General features: G+C 40.1%; 1 protein-coding gene and 1 long non-coding RNA gene across 6 annotated transcripts in view; one reads left to right on the top strand and one right to left on the bottom strand.

Moving 5' to 3' along the window:
* The window catches only part of PPA2 (inorganic pyrophosphatase 2), a 93,715-nt gene extending 84,367 nt beyond the window's left edge, over positions 1-9,348 (bottom strand). For 3 of the 5 annotated variants that reach the window (XR_011482529.1, XM_070452260.1, XM_070452261.1), the window contains exon 1: positions 9,135-9,344. Coding sequence is in view for 4 of the 5 variants with exons in the window: in XM_070452260.1 (XP_070308361.1) it covers positions 9,135-9,318 (184 nt within the window). In the remaining variant the exon portion in view is untranslated. Of the gene's footprint in view, positions 1-9,134 lie in introns of all 5 variants that reach the window. The other 2 variants (XM_070452258.1, XM_070452259.1) reach the window with 1 other exon arrangement.
* Positions 9,274-18,101, top strand: LOC139030233 (uncharacterized). The gene is made up of 2 exons (XR_011482530.1): positions 9,274-9,723; positions 10,093-18,101. It is a non-coding gene; the product is annotated as an uncharacterized lncRNA (long non-coding RNA).
* Positions 18,102-18,821: the final 720 nt, after the last annotated feature.

Below are 18,821 nucleotides of genomic sequence, written 5' to 3'. Positions count from 1 at the left end.
GCAGCATTCCCTGTGTTTTCAGCAGCCCTGAAATGGAGGCATCCAGCAGCCCTGAGCAGTGAGAGAGCGGCCAGGCAAGCTCCTTTCCTGGAAACTACTCAGCATCTCAGCAGCAAGTTGCCAGAGCTCTGAACTATGTCCTTGAGCACCTGTGCTTTCTCTCCATTTATCTTGTGCATTCGTTGGCAAGAGGTCTCCTAAGGTATTGCTCCTTAAGAACATTTCGGCTGGTGGATGATTTCATAGGACCACTCCACTTCTAGATAGAGAAACCTGTGCTATCTATCCTGCTGCTGCTGCCGCTAAGTCGTTTCAGTCGTGTCCGACTCTGTGCGACCCCATAGCCGGCAGCCCACCAGGTTCCTCTGTCCCTGGGATTCTCCAGGCAAGAATACCAGAGTGGGCTGCCATTTCCTTCTCCAATGCATGGAAGTGAAAAGGGAAAGTGAAGCCGCTCAGTCGTGTCCGACTCCTAGCGACTCCATGGATTGCAGCCTACCGGGCTCCTCTGCCCATGGGACCCTCCAGGCAAGAGTACTGGAGTGGGGTGCCATTGCCTTCTCTCTGATCCTGGCTAAAATGAATGGGGTAATCCATACCATGCCCACGAGCCATGGACAGACTTGGTACATGCAGCAAGCACTGTGGCAGCATATGCCACCTTTTAAAGATAGAACTGAAGCACACATCAGAAACAGCCCTTTCTTAGAGCCTCAGAATAAAGTAGTGATAATCTCAGGTTAGAATTTCATTATCTGCAGCTCAGACTGGTTGTTTCTTTAGAATTAAAACCAAGTTGTTGCCAATTTACTTTTTCAAATACTGTCATATATTCATATAGTTTTTAATTTACAATATTAGAATATTATCTACTGATTTCAGCTCTGAAAGGTCAGTTTAGTTCATCTGACTGCAACCTAATCCCTTTTAAATTCTCTGGCCAATACTTCACAGCTTTACTCCTTGCTTCATCAAAACATATACAGCATTTCTTGACTCAACTAACAGGCTTTTTCTTTCTCTTCCTTCATTCTTTTTCCTAATTTTCTATCTTCTGCACTTACATGTTTTCACCTCAAAGCTGATAAACTGTCCTATAATCCTATTGAGTTTTCCATGCTTTTCCTGTTAGTGTATTTCCTAAAGATCAGAAAAGCCTGGATTGCTTGTTGAGCAGATCTCACACCTAGTTAATCAGAATCATAAGAAGAGAAATCTGGATATCTATATTATTAGTAAGCATACGAGTCAGGCAAGTTTAAGAAGCATTGCTATATGTTGATTTTTGGCCAAGTAGAATCTTACAGGTAATTTCCTTTTCTGTTCAACTTCTATTTTGAGTTGTGTTTCTAATTTTCTTCCTTCCTTCCTCAGTCAGTTGTAATCATTATCTATCAATTATTCAAATGTCTCACAGCTTCCACAGAACTATGGAATTCTCTAACGAAATAGCTCCCTTTGGAAATCTCATACTTTCTGCTGCAATCTGGATTGGATGCTTTCTTCGCACCTTGAGACTCTGCTTTGTTGGTTTCCAGCTTAGATCTGTTTTCTGGATTCCATGCCTTCAGCATTTTTTGTTTTACCTGTTTTGCAAGAGCATACTCCTAACTTGTGTAGTGTACCAAAGGAGGCACGGGAGGTAAGTCTGCAAAGTCCTTAAATTCCTGAAATGTCTTGATTCAGCCTACACCCTGGATTAATGGTTGCCAGGGTAAATTCTAGAAGGAAAACAATCTCAGAATTTTGAAAGCGTAACTCCAGTATCTGAGCTTTCACGGCTGCTAGTAAGTCAGATACCAGCTTGTTCTCGGTCCTCTGCAGGTGACATGTTCTCCCTCCTTCCTCTACTCCCAACCCCAGGGACTTTTAGGGTCTTCTTTATAAAAGCCTCTGTTTTCTGAGTTTTCATAGTAAAGAGTCAGGGACTCAGAACACTTGGGTACTTAAATTCTTAGGTCTCTTTCATTATTCCTTTGAAAATTCTTCATTTTGTCTGTTGTTTCTTTCTGGAACTCATAGTATCCAAATGTTAAGACTTCCTAATGTAAATCTCTAGGTCTCTTCTACCTTTTTTTTTTTTTTCCTGCAGTCTCTTTGACATTTTGTTCCACCTTCTGGTAGATTTCTTTACCTTATGTTCTAACTTCTCTGTATCAGCTTTCTAGGACTGCTGTAACAAATTATCACACACTTGGTGGCTTAAAATAACAGAACACCAATTGACCCACTACCCCCTCTATCGACTTTTGTGTCTTAATCAGATTTTAATCTCCAAAAGCTCTTGTTCTTTCACGGCCTTTTCTTCATAGCCTCCTCTTCCTTCTTCTGAAATCCCTTCTGAAACCAGTGGATACCTGATATTCAGTGGATACCTGTGTGACTCTGAAAAATTCTGGTTCTCTTTTTTCCCGTTTATAAGGTTTTCCTAAAATCATTCATTCAGTAAATACTTACTGAACACATACAGTATACTAAGCACTGTTTTGGGTACTAGATACACAAATTCCTTGCTTTTGTGGAATTTATATTCTGGTTGGAGGTTGGTGCATAGAAGCAATGAAAATATTTTTAAATTGATCAGCTATAGGGCAAGAAAAGAATAGTGGAAGGAGATATTTATATGGAAATGCCAGGGAAGCTGAAGGAAGTGAGGAAGAGGGTCAAGCAGACATCTAGGGAGGAACACTGCCCGAGGCCAAGCGCAGAGGGGCTGAGGCAAGAAGATGCAGGCCGGGCTGGAGAAACCTAGGAGGCCAGGGTGGCTGGAGCACAGGGATCACAAGGAGGAGCGGTAAGCAAAGATCTCAGTGGCGAAGCCCAGGATCAGGTCACACAGGACCTTACAGCAGCAGCAGTAAGAGCAGAACCCGGCATGATCACACTTACATCTCGTGGCTTCTGGTGGAAAACAGACCTCAGGGGACAGTGGTGGAGCAGGGTGAAGAACCAGGAGGCCCCTGCAATCGCTCAAGTGAAAGGTGTTGGTGACATGGATACAGGAGCATGGGTGGGAGTGGAGACGAGTAACTGTCTTCTGGATACATTTCAAAAGCTGGACTGAAGGGAGAGACTAGTAACTAGATATGGGGTGAGAGTGGCCACAACAATGGTTCCTAAGTTACTGGTCATAGGCGTGAAGGCAGAAATAGTTGGGTAGGGGTGGGGGACAGGGAGTTCTGTTTTCTACACATTAACTTTAGGTTAACTTCTGGGGCATTTCAGTGGAAATACAGAGTACATTTACCGCATGTGTAAATCTTGAGCTCGAGAAGAGACTAGGGCTAACATTGCAAATCTGGGAGGCAGAGATATCTCAATGGATGGGATCATCTACAGCAAAAGCAACAACAGAAACTCTGGCCCACAGGCCAAATCCAGCTCAAGAGCTGTCCTTACTTTTATGAACAGCCTTTTGCTGGAACACGGCCATACCCATACCTTTACTTGCTGGTTGCTTTTGCCCTACAACACTGAGTTAAGTAGTTTGTGAGAGACCACTGGTCTTGCAAAACCTAAACTATTTACTATTTGGCCCTTTTCAGAAAGGGCTTGCCAACCCCTGCCCTAGAGAGAGAAAAGATAGACATACATGCAAAGTTCTGAGTCCTGGGCCATTTCAAAGGTTAGAGTTCAGATCAGAGAATCCGGCAAAGGAAACTGCTGATGGAGAAGCCGTCAAAAGAAGATAAAAGAAAGTGTTGTCCCAGGAGGGGAAAAAAAAAATTTCAAGGCAGAAAGAGGGTTAGACTGTGAAAATACTGTTGAGAATTCACCTGAGAGGAGAATTTTCAGTTGATCATTACATTTGCCACACGAAGGTCACCTTTTGACAAAGCAGTGTGGTAGACAGCAGTAGCAGTGAGGAAAACCTGTGTGAAGGTGACCCCTGACAAGTTGGTCTACAGTTAAGAATAAAAGCCTAGGAAAGGCTGCTGTGTGTGGGAGGGGCTTGGTGACGGGCCAGCTTTCCGTGAAGATGTGTGCTTAAGAAGCCGGCTGTGACACTCACATCCCTGAGTCAGAGGGACAGCAACCCCATCAGGTTGTCCTGCTGATCTCCAAGCACGTCCTTCAACTTCTGGGGAAGGAACTGGTCCCTGGCCTAAGCCCCAGGCCTGCAGTAAACACCCAAGTGCCTGCCATTCCGTAGACCACTTAAACGGCTCCTCCCAGTCAAGCTCCACACGTCTCTCTCTCTCACCCTCCCCCCATACAACATCATGTCCTCAGACCCTGAGGTTCTGCAAAGCAGCTCAGCTTCCTCTGAAACTGCAGACCCTCGGCACACAGACTTCAGTTGGGACTTCCTCTGTGCCTGTTCACCAATAACCACACCTCCATCTGCTTCTCTTCTTTATAAATATTCTGCAATCACCAGCTCTAATAGCTCCTTCTTATTGTTTCAGGGTTATCTTTTTTTATCCATCTACTATCACACTTGGATATTTACGAGGAGAGAGAAAAACAATGGGAGTCACCCCACCACCTTATTGTGGTATTTCACATTGTCAAAAATCAGAGTACATACCTACTAAGCATAAGCTAACAAATTCTATCAGGCCCATCAACACATATTAGAGAGTGCCAAACAACATCAAAACTTTATCTTCAACTGGACTGAAATGAGATTTCACTCTATCACTTTGTAAGTTATCTACATGTTTTTCTCTTAGAATAGCAAGTTGTTTCAGAATGAAAGTTCACTTAAATCAGCAAGTGAGAAAATCAAATGGACTGCAAAACCTGTATCTGATTATATGTATTATATACATCAAATAGCGACATGTAGGCCAAGTACCAACATACTATCACATTCGATTACTAAAACTATTTGAAGAGATTCTTACTGGAAGCTGTAGCAATGACAAAAACCAAATAAATATAATTAATGTTTCTATATCCACACAATAACCATTATGTTCTATTATGTTAATTCAAGTTCTGTGACATAGGCAAAATTTAAAAAAAAAAAAGGTTATAAGAATTCATATATTTAAGGCTCAAAACACACCTTTTGTGCAGTAATCATTGTAAATTTTATTAAGTCCAGATGTGTGGTACATTCAGTGGGACATTGCTCCTACTATTCAAATGATGTACTTAAAAAAGAAAACATATAATAATTTCAACATAAACATATGCTTATTATAAATGATAAAACAAATTCATTGTTAAAAAACTGCATGATTCATTCTCATGCTAAATAAAAGCAACTGGAATTACCTATGGCATTATTTCTCTAACTGAACCAGTCACTTATCCCACAGTAACAAAAATCCAAATTATGAAAAGTGTAGTTTCTCCTCATCCTTTCAGAAAACTTAAAAAATTTAAAATAATGAATTATATGTTATGAACAAAACAAACACAGGCAGACTACCAAATGAACACTGGTATACAATGCTATGTCTCTAGTCCTATATGAACAAGTCTTACTTCATCATGATTCACAACTAATTCAAAAGATTGCAGGTCATCAGTACCCACTAAAACTCCTAAGACTTGGAATTAATAAACTGGGACATAAAGTATCTTATTAAGATTAATAAGATACATAAAGTATCTTATTCTATCCATATCCCACTGTTCTCATCCTTTATAAAATATAACAAGAATTTTGGTCTAGTGTCTTAAGTCAAAAGGGAAAAAGAAATAATACATATTAAACATTAACCATGTTCCACACATGAGACACTGATAATCTTTATATATATGGTATCATGTAGCTGCCACAACAATTCTATAAAATCATCAGTGCTATTCCCACTTTACCGATGGAAAAATTGAGCTAAAGGAAGTCAAGTGATGACCAAGGTATAGTTAAGTCAAGCCTACGACCTAGTTTTCTTTTTCATTTTAAAAAATTTTTAGTTAGAGGATAATTACTTTACAATATTGTGATGGTTTCTGCCATAAATCAACATGAGTCGGCCATAGGTATACATACGTCCCTCCCTCTCGTCTCCCTCCCCATCCCACCCCTCTACAACCCAAGTGTTCTGACTACTAATCTAGAACTCAGTGCTTCCCAAATACAACTCTATGAAACTCTAAATGTCCCGAGAAACAGGGGCTTTGGGATTCAAAAGTTTGGGACAAGTTACGGTACATACAAATTTCCAAGAACTTTAATATACACACTGTGACTCCCCAAGGTAATAAAATGGGAAGCGGTTTGCTAATTTAATAAACCATGAAGCTCTTCCTTTAAAGAAAATCTAGTAACACACCATGGGATACTTGTGCTCAACTAAGCAGTTTAGAAAATGACTGATTCCGATCTCCTCTTTCTATGGTTCAATAAAATGAGGTGGTGAGAAGTTCAATTACTCACACAAGTCCCCATAAAAAGTTAATTACAGGGCCAAGAGGCCTCATGATTGCCACCAGGATGCTCTTCCCCGCCACCTTGTCTCACGTCAATACTATTCCTACAAGGTTTAACACCAGTTAAAAGGGAAAAACCAAGTCCTGCATCTATCATTTATTCTAATTCTTCTGAATGATGGCAAAGAGAACCATTTACAGAAATGAAATTCAAAAAAGCCTACCTCCCAACTTCACTAGTATTACAGAGGCTTGGGAAATATTTGGAAATGTGGAAAATGATTTCACTGCTAAATAATACTAAACAACACTTTTCAAAAAAAAAGTGGTATACTCATGCTCTTCTTTGAAGGGAGAGAACTGCACCATACTACTGCTCATGGATACTGCCAGAGAAAAAATATCCAATTTATTTATCTTTATAAAGAGAAAATTGCTGTTTCCAGCATACCCCCTAACACTAAAGGGGCTTCATTTCACTTTGTCCCACCCCTTCCAGCAAATCGTAAACTGTCCTGGGTCAAGGATGCCATCTGGCGTTTAATTGAGGAATTGTTCAACCCAACCATCTCGAAAACTACCTCACCACCTGGTCTCTCCTCCAAACTACTTTACTTGCTTCCAACTTTTGCCCGTCAACCTCAGTAAAATCTTTTTTCTTCTTTTCTGTCAATGATTTCAACTGAGTGAGATATAAATATAATAATATATTTTATCTGTGGCATTCCAGCTATAGAAAAGTCATGAGTCTGAAACACAAGGCAGCTAAAAAAACCACAAGGCAGCAAGAGGTCACCAGAATCTCAGAAATGCCTAACAGGTAACGTCAGGAGTGTCTCTTAGTCATCCGATGCCTCCAGGGAATACCGGAGTAAGGAGGGCCTTGAAGATCACTGGCAGGTCAGCTGCTTTCTTTCACAGCTACAGACACCGGCCATATGCGAGATGACGCCACGGCCTGCCAACAGCACATAGCGAGTTATTGTAGAGCTGGAATCAAGACCCTAGGACTCTCCGTTCCAAAGTCAGTGCTCAGTAGGCTACACCACATGCTCCAAGATCCTCAAGGCTGTTTTTTTCTCAGCCAACATTCAAATAAAATATTTTTTAGTGTTTTTATATTTTCCTTAACTAATTATATTGATATTATGAACCTCTTGGGCCCATAACTAAAATTTTCTCAGTGCCACATCTAACAGGTCCAGCACAGACTTCATAAATACTCATTGACTTTTTGGTCTATAATTTATTACTGTATTTATAACAAATCTAAAATACTTTCACCATCTTAGGAGTTAGACAGCCTCTATCTACTTTGAAATCTGCCAATCTGTAACACTGTTACTATGGAAAGCTATTCCTCAAACCAGCATGTTGTAACCTTTTGCAACAATCCATCAGAAATGTGGGTCTTCCTGTTAATGGTTCCTCTCTACTCCATTAGCCTTGGCCAAATAAGGATGGAAAAGAATATGGAGAAAATTTTAAAGAAAACAGGAATTTTAGTATCAGCTGCCTTATGACCACGTGCCTGTGTGCTCAGGCGCTCAGTCGTGTCCGACTCCTTGGAACTCCATAGACTATAGCTCACCAGGCTACTCTGTCCATGGGATTCTCCAGGTAAGAACACTGGAGTGGGTTGCCATTTCCTGCTCCAGTCCAAAGACAGTAACAACAAAACTATGCAAATTGATTCTTCTCTCCTATAAAATACGCCTCCACCCAAGGCTCAAGTAGGAACGTGTAAACATTTTGTAAATTACAGGTATCAAAAATGATCACAAGTATTAACAACAGAATTTATATTCTAGACCCTGTGACTAATCTCTTTGCATACACTATGCCATGTAATTCTCACAGCCCTATTTTACATATGAGAAAAACCAACGCTCGGCAAGTTTGGAAACTCGTCCAGGATCACAGAGTTAAGCGCTAAAGAATCCAGATTCGAGCTGAAACCCAAAGTCTCTAGAGCTGACATTCCTAATTTGCGGTAAGGCAAGGCCGACTTTACAAAAAAAAAAAAAAAAGGTACTACTTCCCTTGGGGGTCCTCAGATCAGTGAGGGAGGACAACAACTCAACCAACCTCGCTACTTCACATCATAGCTAACCTGCACAGTGAAACATACAGGTGCCAAAAAAAAAAAAAAAGAGAGAGAGAGACTAAGGGAGACCTGGGTCTTTCCCATTTTAGCTGGCCAGGTCAAGGTCCTATGTCGCTTCGCCCTCTGGATTTGCTCAATTTGGGGGAGAAGGGGTTACTTTGGAACCAACGAGGTCCTTGATCGTGGATCACATTCAACGTGCAAACTCGCGAGTATTAAATTCAGGCGGCTGAGCGCGCTTTCCTCAGAGCCCCGCCCCATAAAAGAAGAACAGCTGGACCAAGCATTTCCGAAGTCCCGCCTGCCTCTCCAATCGCCAGCGGCCCTAGCCGGAGAAGCTTTGTTACGCCCACCCGGAGGGCGGGCTGACCCGGGAACTCCGTTCACCGCAGTTGAATCCGGAACGCCGGCGGGGGCCGGGCTAACGGCTGCGGGCCCGGGTAGGTGACCGCGGCCCCCGCTCAGGGTGACCCGGCGCGGGCCCGCCTGCCGCCCTGCGTCTCTGCGCTCCGTGACTGGGGACTTGGCGGCTCCCTTCGCTCGCAGCTCCCGCGGCTCGGCGCGGGCCCCCGAGTGCGGGATCGTGGCCTGGACCGCGCGGCGACCGCGCTGTGCCCGCCGGACGCAGGGATGGAGGCCACGCTCGCATCCCCAACCTCGGGTGCGACGCGCGGCGGGCCTCCCGCGACCTACTTACTGAAAAAGAGGCGGTAATCGGGAGAGTGGGGCTGGCCGCGCTCCTCCGTGCGGTACAGGGTCATGGTCCGACGCGGCCCGGGCCCTGCGCTGGCTCCCCGCGGCAGGCGGGCGGCGGCGGCGGCGGCGGCGCCCACCGGCCAGGCCCAGCTGGTGCGCAGCAGCGGCAGCAGCAGCGCGCGCATGGCGTAGACACTGGTCCGGCTTCGCGCGGGTGGTGCCGGGGGACGCGCCCGGCCGCGCGCCGGCGCCCCCTACTGCCCGGAGTGGGCACTCCCGGGCGGAGGTTTGGAACCCCGCCCCCGCCACGCTGGCGTGGAGACTGCTCCTAGAAATTAGAGCGCCTGGCAACTTGGCAGGATGGCACAAGGGTACCCGCAGCGAGGCCGAGGTTCAAGACCCACCACCCTTGAGGAGCTCACTGCCGCTTATTAATGTATACATGCATTCACTCCTTCACTCACTCATCCAGACGGTATTTACGATCATATTTATCATGCGTGTGTGCTAAGTCACTTCAGTCGTGTCCAACTATTTGCGACCCCGTGGACTGTAGCCCGCCAGGCTCCTCTGTCCATGGGATTTTCCAGGTAAGAATATTAGCGTGGGTTCCCGTTTCCTTCTCCAGGGGACCTTCCCGACAGGGATCGGACCTGTGTCTCTTATGTATCCTACATTGGCAGGCAGGTTCTTTACCACTAGTGGCCACCCAGCCGTGGTGACTTAATATTGACTGATTGCTCTGTCCCAAGCACCCTCTATATCCTGTCCAATGTAGGAGACAGGCGTGCAGACACATGAAAACGGCACTGTGAGACGTAATCAGGCCTCCTTGTGAAGGCTTGACATGAGTTACAGAGCCCCAGATGGTCACTTCCTCAAATGCCTTCTCCATGAAGCCTTCATGCTTAATCCAAGTAGAGGTGATTTATCATTCCTTTTTCTTTTCTTTCCTACAGTGGCACCTGGTACTGTGCCTCTCTATGTTTGTAAACTTCCGCATTTCACCCTGATCTGCCCACTGGATTGTCTACATGCCAAGCACTTAAGATCTGAGATTTAGTGAAGAATGGCGCATCCATCATGCCTTACATAGATAATGGCTCCTTTGTTGTTGAGTTAAATTGGGAGTTCCTGGAACTCCCTCTCTACCAAACCTCTGTCGTAAGCATATGAAATTCTAAGCTTAAGGACATATGAAATTATCAGCTTTCCAGAAAAATTTATGGAAATATCATCTACAGGTATCATCTCTTCTTTTTCATATTCTTCCCTCATCTCAGTCTACATGGGTTCCTTCCTCCACCTTCACCAGTTTATCAGTGACTTGTCGAATATAAAGGTCAATGCCCATAATAAATCAGAATCAGAGAATCCAGAAGAGAACATTAAATAGGATACTTTTCCATTAGAAATTAAAATTTTAAAGAAAATTAAATACTTCAGTTATTTAGTCTATAAAAGTGAAAACAAGAGTAGTAATTTTATGTTCAACATAAACATAATATTGAAACAATATTGTACATCAGCTATACCTCAATACATTTTTAGTTAAAATTAAAAAGAGAAGAGTAACAATTTTACAAGAGGCAAAAAAGTTCACTTACAATCTTTGCAAAAACTAAATGAAATAGTTTTAATTGAAAGAGAAGCCATTTTAAAAATAATCTCTTAAACTACTATAACAAAAATTAGCTAATAAATGAAATGTTAAGTACAATGAATACATAAATTCATGAAAAATATAAATCTAACTTAAAATCCTGGCTCTTGCAGAATAAGACAAACATTTTTATGTAGATTATGTTAATTAATTTCTAGTAATTAACTCACAAGTACAGATCTGATTCAATTCAAACTAGTTAACCACTCTCTTCCATGGCTACAAACTACATCTTCTGGCTCTTAATGTTAACAAGATAAAATAAGATGTTTAAAAATTGGTGCAAACAAGCTTTTACTCACAAAAATCTGAAGGCAGAAATCCTACCAAGGTAACTCTGTAGTCAGCATGTAGCTTAAATAGAGAGGATAGTACTTACGTCTGTCTAGGCAGTAGTCAGGATTTTGATCAACATCAGTATCTGGAGGTAAGTGATACAGGGCTCTCCTAATGAGGGAGCCACATTATTTCTATCCTGTTACACTGATGTGTTCCATCTCCAGTCCTAAGGTAACCTTGTAGCTCAAAATGACTGCCACAGCTCCAAGCATGACATCTTCATTCTACCTAGCAAGAAAGAAGAAAAAGAAAAAAAAGTAGGATGTGCTGTTTCCTTAACAACACATCCCAGATACTGCATATACCACATATATTTGCATCCCATTGAGCAGCACCTAGTTGACTGCCCATAACTGACTAGCAGTCCTTTTTCTGGATGATCAAAAGCCCAGATAAAAATTAGGAACCATACTACTATGGAAAAAACGGAAATTGGAGAACAACCTGCAGTTTGCCACAAGTGTCATTTTCTTTTCCTATAGTTCAATTTTCCTTAGGTCTATGAGAAGTTTTACATATTTCTACTCCAGCTGTGAACAAGGTTCACATTCTTGGGTACCTGAGTTCTTTCAGCATCTCCAATTACTGTTTCATGACAGCTAAAATTAAGAGACTGATCTACCCAAGTTCCCAAAAAGATCTCTAGGAGATACTGTCAATAGACAGACTCCCTACTTAGGTCATAGATCCTAAAATGTTTCTGTCAACAGTAGTTGCTTTGTAATGTGTCATCTTGATTAGGTGAAAAACTATATAGTGGACTCTCCCATTAAAAAAGAGGGAAATTTCTTTTATATCAGAGTGGCAGCATAATTTTATTGTTTCCTTATATAGAAAAAAGAGTGTAATTGTTCCATCAACCTTTGAAGTTCAGATGTTCAATGAGACAAAATCCTATTGAGAGAAAGTTGTGGGCTATTTTCTAATGATCTAGATACTCTTAGAATAAGATCAAACATTCCAGGTGTGTGACTCTTAGGCGTTATTGTTCTGTGGCATTCAAAATGATGGCCTTTTTTAAAAATTGAGGTATAGTTGACATAGAGTGTTATATAACTTTCAGGTACAACATAATGAGTCACAATTTTTAAGGTTCTATTCCATTTGTAGTCACTATAAATTATTGGCTATATACACTGTGTTGTGCAATACGTCCTTGTACTTATTTATTTTACACATAGTAGTTTGTACCTCTAAATCCCCTACCCCTTTCCTGCCATTCCTTCCTTCCCCCTCCTGATTGGTAACAACATATTTGTTCTCTGTTATCTGTGGGTCTGTTTCTTTTATGCTACGTTCACTAGTTTGTTGTATTCTTTTAGGTTCTAAATATAAGTGATATCATATAGTATTTGTCTTTGATTTATTTCACTTAGCATAATACCCTCAAGTCCACTTATGATGTTACAAATAACAAAATTTCGTTTTTTTATGACCGAATATAATTAAACAATGGCTTTCTTTTGAAAATGGTGAAAAGAATTTTCCCCAGAGAATTCTTCCTTAAATTAACACCATAAAGTTTCCTAATATCAAAAACACCAAAAATCCTAGAAACCCTACCCTAGAAAGTATTATCCTATGTCCTTCATTGCTCTCAAATTTCCCTCCAGACATTCATTTAGATGCAAAATGTTTTTTTCCCCCAAATTATCTCAGTTTAAAAACTAATGTCATTTTTTATATGTCACAAAGTATTTTTGCATTTTTAATATGTTCATGATATTTGAGTCTCTAATACTGTATCAGTCTGTACCTGCAACTTAATTCATTTTGATTTGCTGCATGGGTGCCGACATACATCTACTTCATAGATCACAAGGGCTGGTGCCTGAGTATTTGAATATTAAAATATGTATGATTTTATTACAAACTATTTTCCTTTTACATCTTTTTTATATGAAAGTGAGGCATTACATTGACTTTTTCTAAAATTATCAGTGTAGTAGCTTTTATTATCTATCAATTCCATTTCAAGAAAGTAAAGATGTTGCTACAAAAGATTTCTTATTAAAAAGGAAGTTTAGTTTATCCATTCACCCATTAATAGTCATTCGGATTATTTCCATCTTTTGGCTGTTATATTACTGCTATAAATATTCATATGTAAGTTTCTCTGTAGACATGTTTTCATTTCTCCTGGGTCACAAGGCAATTCTATGTTTAACTTGAGAAACCACCAAACTGTTTTCCAAAGCAACTGTACCATTTTACATTCCCACAGCAATGTACAATTTTTCTACATCCTAGTCATAATTATTTCCTTTTTTAAAATGTATTATAGCCATCCTACTGGGTGTGTAGTGGTATCTCATTCTGTTTTTTTGTATTTCTTTAATGACCAATGAGCATCTTTTCCTGTGTGATTCTTTTTTGGGCTATTTGTATATCTTCTTTGGAAAAATGTCTGTTCAAGTTCATTATCCATAGTTTAATTAGATCATTTGTCTTTTTGTTGTTGAGTTGGATAAACAAGTTAAGGTATACACATACAGTGGATATTATTCAGCCATAAAGAGGAATGAAGTTCTGAAACATTCTACAACTTGGATAAGCATCAAAATCATCAAGGTTAAGTGAAAGCCATGAGATACAAAAAGTTACGTGTTGTATGATTCCTTCCATATGATATGTCCGTAATAGGCAAATCCTTAGAGATATTTTTTAAAAAGATTAGTAGTTTTCAAGAGATGGGGAGAGGGAAGAACAGGGCGTGAATACTTAAAGGATAAGTTGTGTTCTTCTGTGGTATTAAAAACATTGGAAACTGGAGAGATGGTTGGTTGCACAATATTTTGAGTGCAGGAGATGCCACTGAGTTTTATGCTTTAAAAAGGTTTACTATATATTATGTGAATTTCACTTGAATTTTTGAAAAGGGAAAAAGTTAGGTCTAGGAAGTTTGAAAATAAATATTTTATAGATGCTTGATCATTATTGTTCTATATACCCCATTAGCTGCCTGTAAGGCCTATAAAACTCCTCAAAACAGTGTTTGTAAATGTATAAAATAAAACACATAGCTAAAAAGTAGACCAGTTACATTGAAATGTATTTACAAAAATACTTTAGAAAAAACATTGTGAACTAACGGTTAGATGTGCTTCTTCACTGAAGCATTAAGTGAAATCAAACTAATAACTATCATAATTTTGAAGTAATGATGGGTATAAATGATCTTCAGAGACATCTGCAATATCAGGAAAATAATTTAACAATTATGTACCATTTCTGTTGGAAAAAAATCATAGATAGTACTAACACTACTATAGGGCTTGTTGCCTACATTCATAAAAGCTAAATTTTAATCAAGGTATGTGAAAATCCTTATTTTTAATCCAAGCTCACTGACCCCCAAAATTCTACCTCAGAATCCCCAGTGGCAAACATCTAGTTAGGGGAAGGGGCATCTATTATTTCCCCTTCGCTCTTAGGAGTAATTTGGTAGAAGTGATTAAGAAGAGCTGAATAGGAGAATAGAGGACAAAGGAATAAAGTATGTTGGTGAATTGGATTCCTCTTAAAGATCGCTGTAACTGAAGAGCAGATAAGTCATCTGTGTGTCCTCTATTTTTTTTCTATCCTATTTTATAAAAGATATTGATCCAAGATTTGATAAAACAAATGGCTCAAGAAGCAAACTCACCCAGCAAGTAGATACGTAATTGGCTGAAAGATGAGAAATTAGTTTTATTCCCCTTTGTCTGGGGGAAAAAAAAAGATGTTGTTAGCATGTGGAAATCCTTTTCTGAATGATTGTATATATGTGAAAATAAGTCCGTGTCCTGAGGCCCATATACCTCTTAAAAATAGAAGATAATCAAGTTGTTTTTAACCAAGTCCCAGTGATATGCAGAATATATTTGATATTAAGCTTTTGGTCTTTCTGGCTATCTACTAAATTGGATGTAATAAAATTTATCCATCATACAAGAATCATATGTGATTTAACTACACATTGCTAAATGGCATAAAAAAATAGAAAGTTTTGCTTGATTAAGTATTGTTACTGCTTCTAGGCTAAAATAATCATGAGAAATTTCAGCCTCAAATGACACATTATAAATCCCTCTTAATATTATAAATCTAGTAATTATAGTAATACTCTAATCCAATTCAGGGGTGAGCTGCTAAATTGGTAATAATAGGTCCTGAACAAAATCTAATGAGACAACCCATTTTCTCTGTCCCTTTTCTAGCTTTTCCCTTTAGGCCTTGAGCTATGGGAATTAATTCTGTTTTTAAATGGCTTAACCATAGAACTCCCTTTTTTCCCTCTTTTATACTATTCTAATTATATGGAATAAAGATTTTCCAATTGGATTCAGAAGAACCCTGGGTTCCAAAGGCAGTTCTTTGAAATAAATTTAAAGTAACCCATTGCAAAAAAAAATATGGACAGGATTCAGTTCAGTTCAGTTCAGTCGCTCAGTCATGTCCAACTCTTTGCAACCCCATGAATCGCAGCACACCAGGCCTCCCTGTCCATCACAAACTCCCGGAGTTTACTCAAACTCATGTCCATCAAGTCGGTGATACCATCCAGCCATCTCATCCTCTGTCGTCCCCTTCTCCTCCTGCCCTCAATCCCTCCCAGCATCAGGGTCTTTTCCAATGAGTCAACTTTTCGCATGAGGTGGCCAAAGTATTGGAGTTTCAGTTTCAGCATCAGTCCTTTCAATGAACACCCAGGACTGATCTCCTTTAGGATGGACTGGTTGGATCTCCTTGCCGTCCAAGCGACTCTCAAGAGTCTTCTCCAATACCACAGTTCAAAAGCATCAATTCTTCAGTGCTCAGCTTTCTTCACAGTCCAACTCTCACATCCATACATGACCCCTGGAAAAACCATAGCCTTGACTAGATGGACCTTTGTTGACAAAGTAATGTCTCTGCTTTTTAATATGTTATCTAAGTTGGTTGTAACTTTCCTTCCAAGGAGTAAGCATCTTTTAATTTCATGGCTGCAATCACCATCTGCAGTGATTTTGATTTTTGAGCCCCCCCAAAATAAAGTCTGACACTGTTTCCACTGTTTCCCCATCTATTTCCCATGGGACCAGATGCCATGATCTTAGTTTTCTGAATGTTGAGCTTTAAGCCAACTTTTTCACTCTCCTCTTTCACTTTCATCAAGAGGCTTTTTAGTTCTTCTTCACTTTCTGCCATAAGGGTGGTGCCATCTGCATATCTGAGGCCAGGAGAAATGAACAGGATTAGTTTATATCAAACCTAATGCTCATATCACAAAAGAATCTCAGGGTCCAATAAAAGAATGCAGAATGGTTTCACAATTTCAGCTGATGAAGCTTATATTAGAAACTCAGTACCTGGAAAGTTTTCCATACCTGAGAAAGTTTTTTTAGAAAGGGAACTCATTTTTTCCCTCCCTCCTTTTTTCATCCCTTCTTTCATTTAACTAATATTTATTAAAGATGTTTCATGTGTCAGGAACTATGATAGTAACTGGATATAGAATGATGAAAAATAGGAACATTATTATCCATATGGTGTTTAGAATTTGATGAAGAATTTGGGCATAAACAATAATCACATAAATTTATTGATAGGATTAAAAGCTGAGATAAGTGCTATGAAGGAAAACATAGGAAGCTATGACAGAAAATAATAGTGAAACTTGATCTAGGTTGAAGAACAGGAAAGACCTCAGTAAGGATATGACATTTTAGTTGATACCTAAAGGCGAGGTAGGTAAAGTACAGGTAAAGTGATGTAGGAAGAGAATGTGCAAAGGTCCTAAGGCAATATGTGCCTGAGAAATGTTTTCTGAGAAAACATTTGCCACAACATATGAAATATATATATTTTTGGCAGGACAGATTCTCCAGGAAACAGAACCTGAGACAGAATATTTGTTAGGAAGTACTTTTGGAATAATCTCTGTGAACGCAGGGGAAGGATTTAGGATTTGGCCAAGGGAGAAGTTCGCTGCAACACAGACCCAAAGAACAACTCTGGTTGACCCCACAGGGAGCCTGTCAAGATTGTCTCCTATTGGGCCAGAATGGCTGAACCTTTAAACCTTTCAATCATCATGACAGTCTTTGGCTATCAGTCACTGTGGTGAGGATGTGACTTTGGGCTACATGGCTTTTCACTTCTGACACCATCCCAGAAGGACCTGATAGCTGACGGCTCTCGGCTAACAGTACTCCCTGCGGCTGAGACTACAAGCTCCTCCATGAAAGGAGGGTCTGGGCAACACATGTCCATATCCATCCCAATATTCAATATTATGACGAGCTTTTACAAATCAATACAAGACAAATAACCCAATAACCAACAGAGTAGAAGACAAAAGTAGGCAATGCAAAGAAAAATCACATTATCAACAAATGTATAAAAACAAGTTCAACCCCATTGTTAGCAACAAGAAAAATGCAAAATAGAGTAAGAAGCCTTTGTGTTTTGTTGTACATTGCATTGGAAAGAGTTTAATGATGATAAAACCAAGATGAAGGTGTAGTTAGTTACACTGCTGCTCATCCTGGGATTTCTAAACAAAGGTCTCTCTCAATGTGAGACAGTTTCCTCCGTGAAGGAGCAAGCAACGCTGTTAGATAGTATACTGGAGTTTGCAGGGACCAAGCTGAATTTCCACAGTGGGTTCGGGGGCAGAAATTAAACTGTTAAATGGACTGGCACATGTAACTGTCCCCATAGTCCACAGGAAAAGCAAGTAGAAAATTCTATAGGGGTTCATCATAAACGCATCTCTATTTCTGGCCTTCTGTTCTGAGGTTCAGCTATTTTGGGGTGAGATGTTCTAATTTGTGTTTGTCTAAAAAAGAACTTACCTGTGTTTTTTGTCGTTGTTCAGTCACTCAGCTGTGTCCAACTCATGTGAGACCCCATGGACTGCAGCATACCAGGCTACACTGTCCTTCACCATCTGCCTGTGTTTATGTATACACTAATAAATGCAGAGAAAAATCTGGAAAGACATCTCTGAAGTTTACTTCTGAGTAGTTATGTTGTTCTTGTTGTTACAATAGCATGTATTATTTTAGTATTTTTCAAAAGCTTCAGATGATCTTACAGAAAGAGTGATGCCTTCCACTATAGCATTTTCTGGGTTCTCCAGTAGCCAACCATTTTCAGAGCTTCATTCAACCCCCAGGTGGACAGTCTCTTTTCTTTTTTATAAGCCTAAGACACTTATGAAGAATCACCACTACTCTGACCATCTTCATTTAAAAAAAAAAAAAATTTAGGCAGATTGAAAGTAAGAGAGGAAGACAGGACAAAAAGCAGTCCACACTGGATGGATCACAGTGGTTAACGAGAAAATAGTAGATAGATTAAGTAGAAACTTATGGGTCATTTTAAGAATTTTGAAATTTATCTTAAATACTTTGGAAACCCAGTGAGGGATTTTAAGCTGGGGGATATTGTGATTCAATTTTTGTAGGTATCACCTTGGTTGGAGTGTCCACTAGAGAGGGGCAAGTATACGTCTAGGGGTCTGATTAAGAGGCTACTGGAAGAGTCCAAGAAAGATACAGTGAGAACAGTGGGAGTGGCAACAAAAATGATGGGAAACACGAGGCTCTTCTGTGGTCATGGAGTTAATAAGAAAGGTAGAGAAGCTGATATAGGAAAAAATTTCCAGGGTGGAGGAGAAAGAATAAATTCAGCACACAGAAAAGAACAGTCTCAGAGAAA

The sequence above is a fragment of the Odocoileus virginianus genome, chromosome 21 (assembly GCF_023699985.2).
Source record: "Odocoileus virginianus isolate 20LAN1187 ecotype Illinois chromosome 21, Ovbor_1.2, whole genome shotgun sequence".
Classification (NCBI taxonomy): Eukaryota; Metazoa; Chordata; class Mammalia; order Artiodactyla; family Cervidae; genus Odocoileus; species Odocoileus virginianus.
This window is presented reverse-complemented; position numbering and strand designations above follow the sequence as displayed.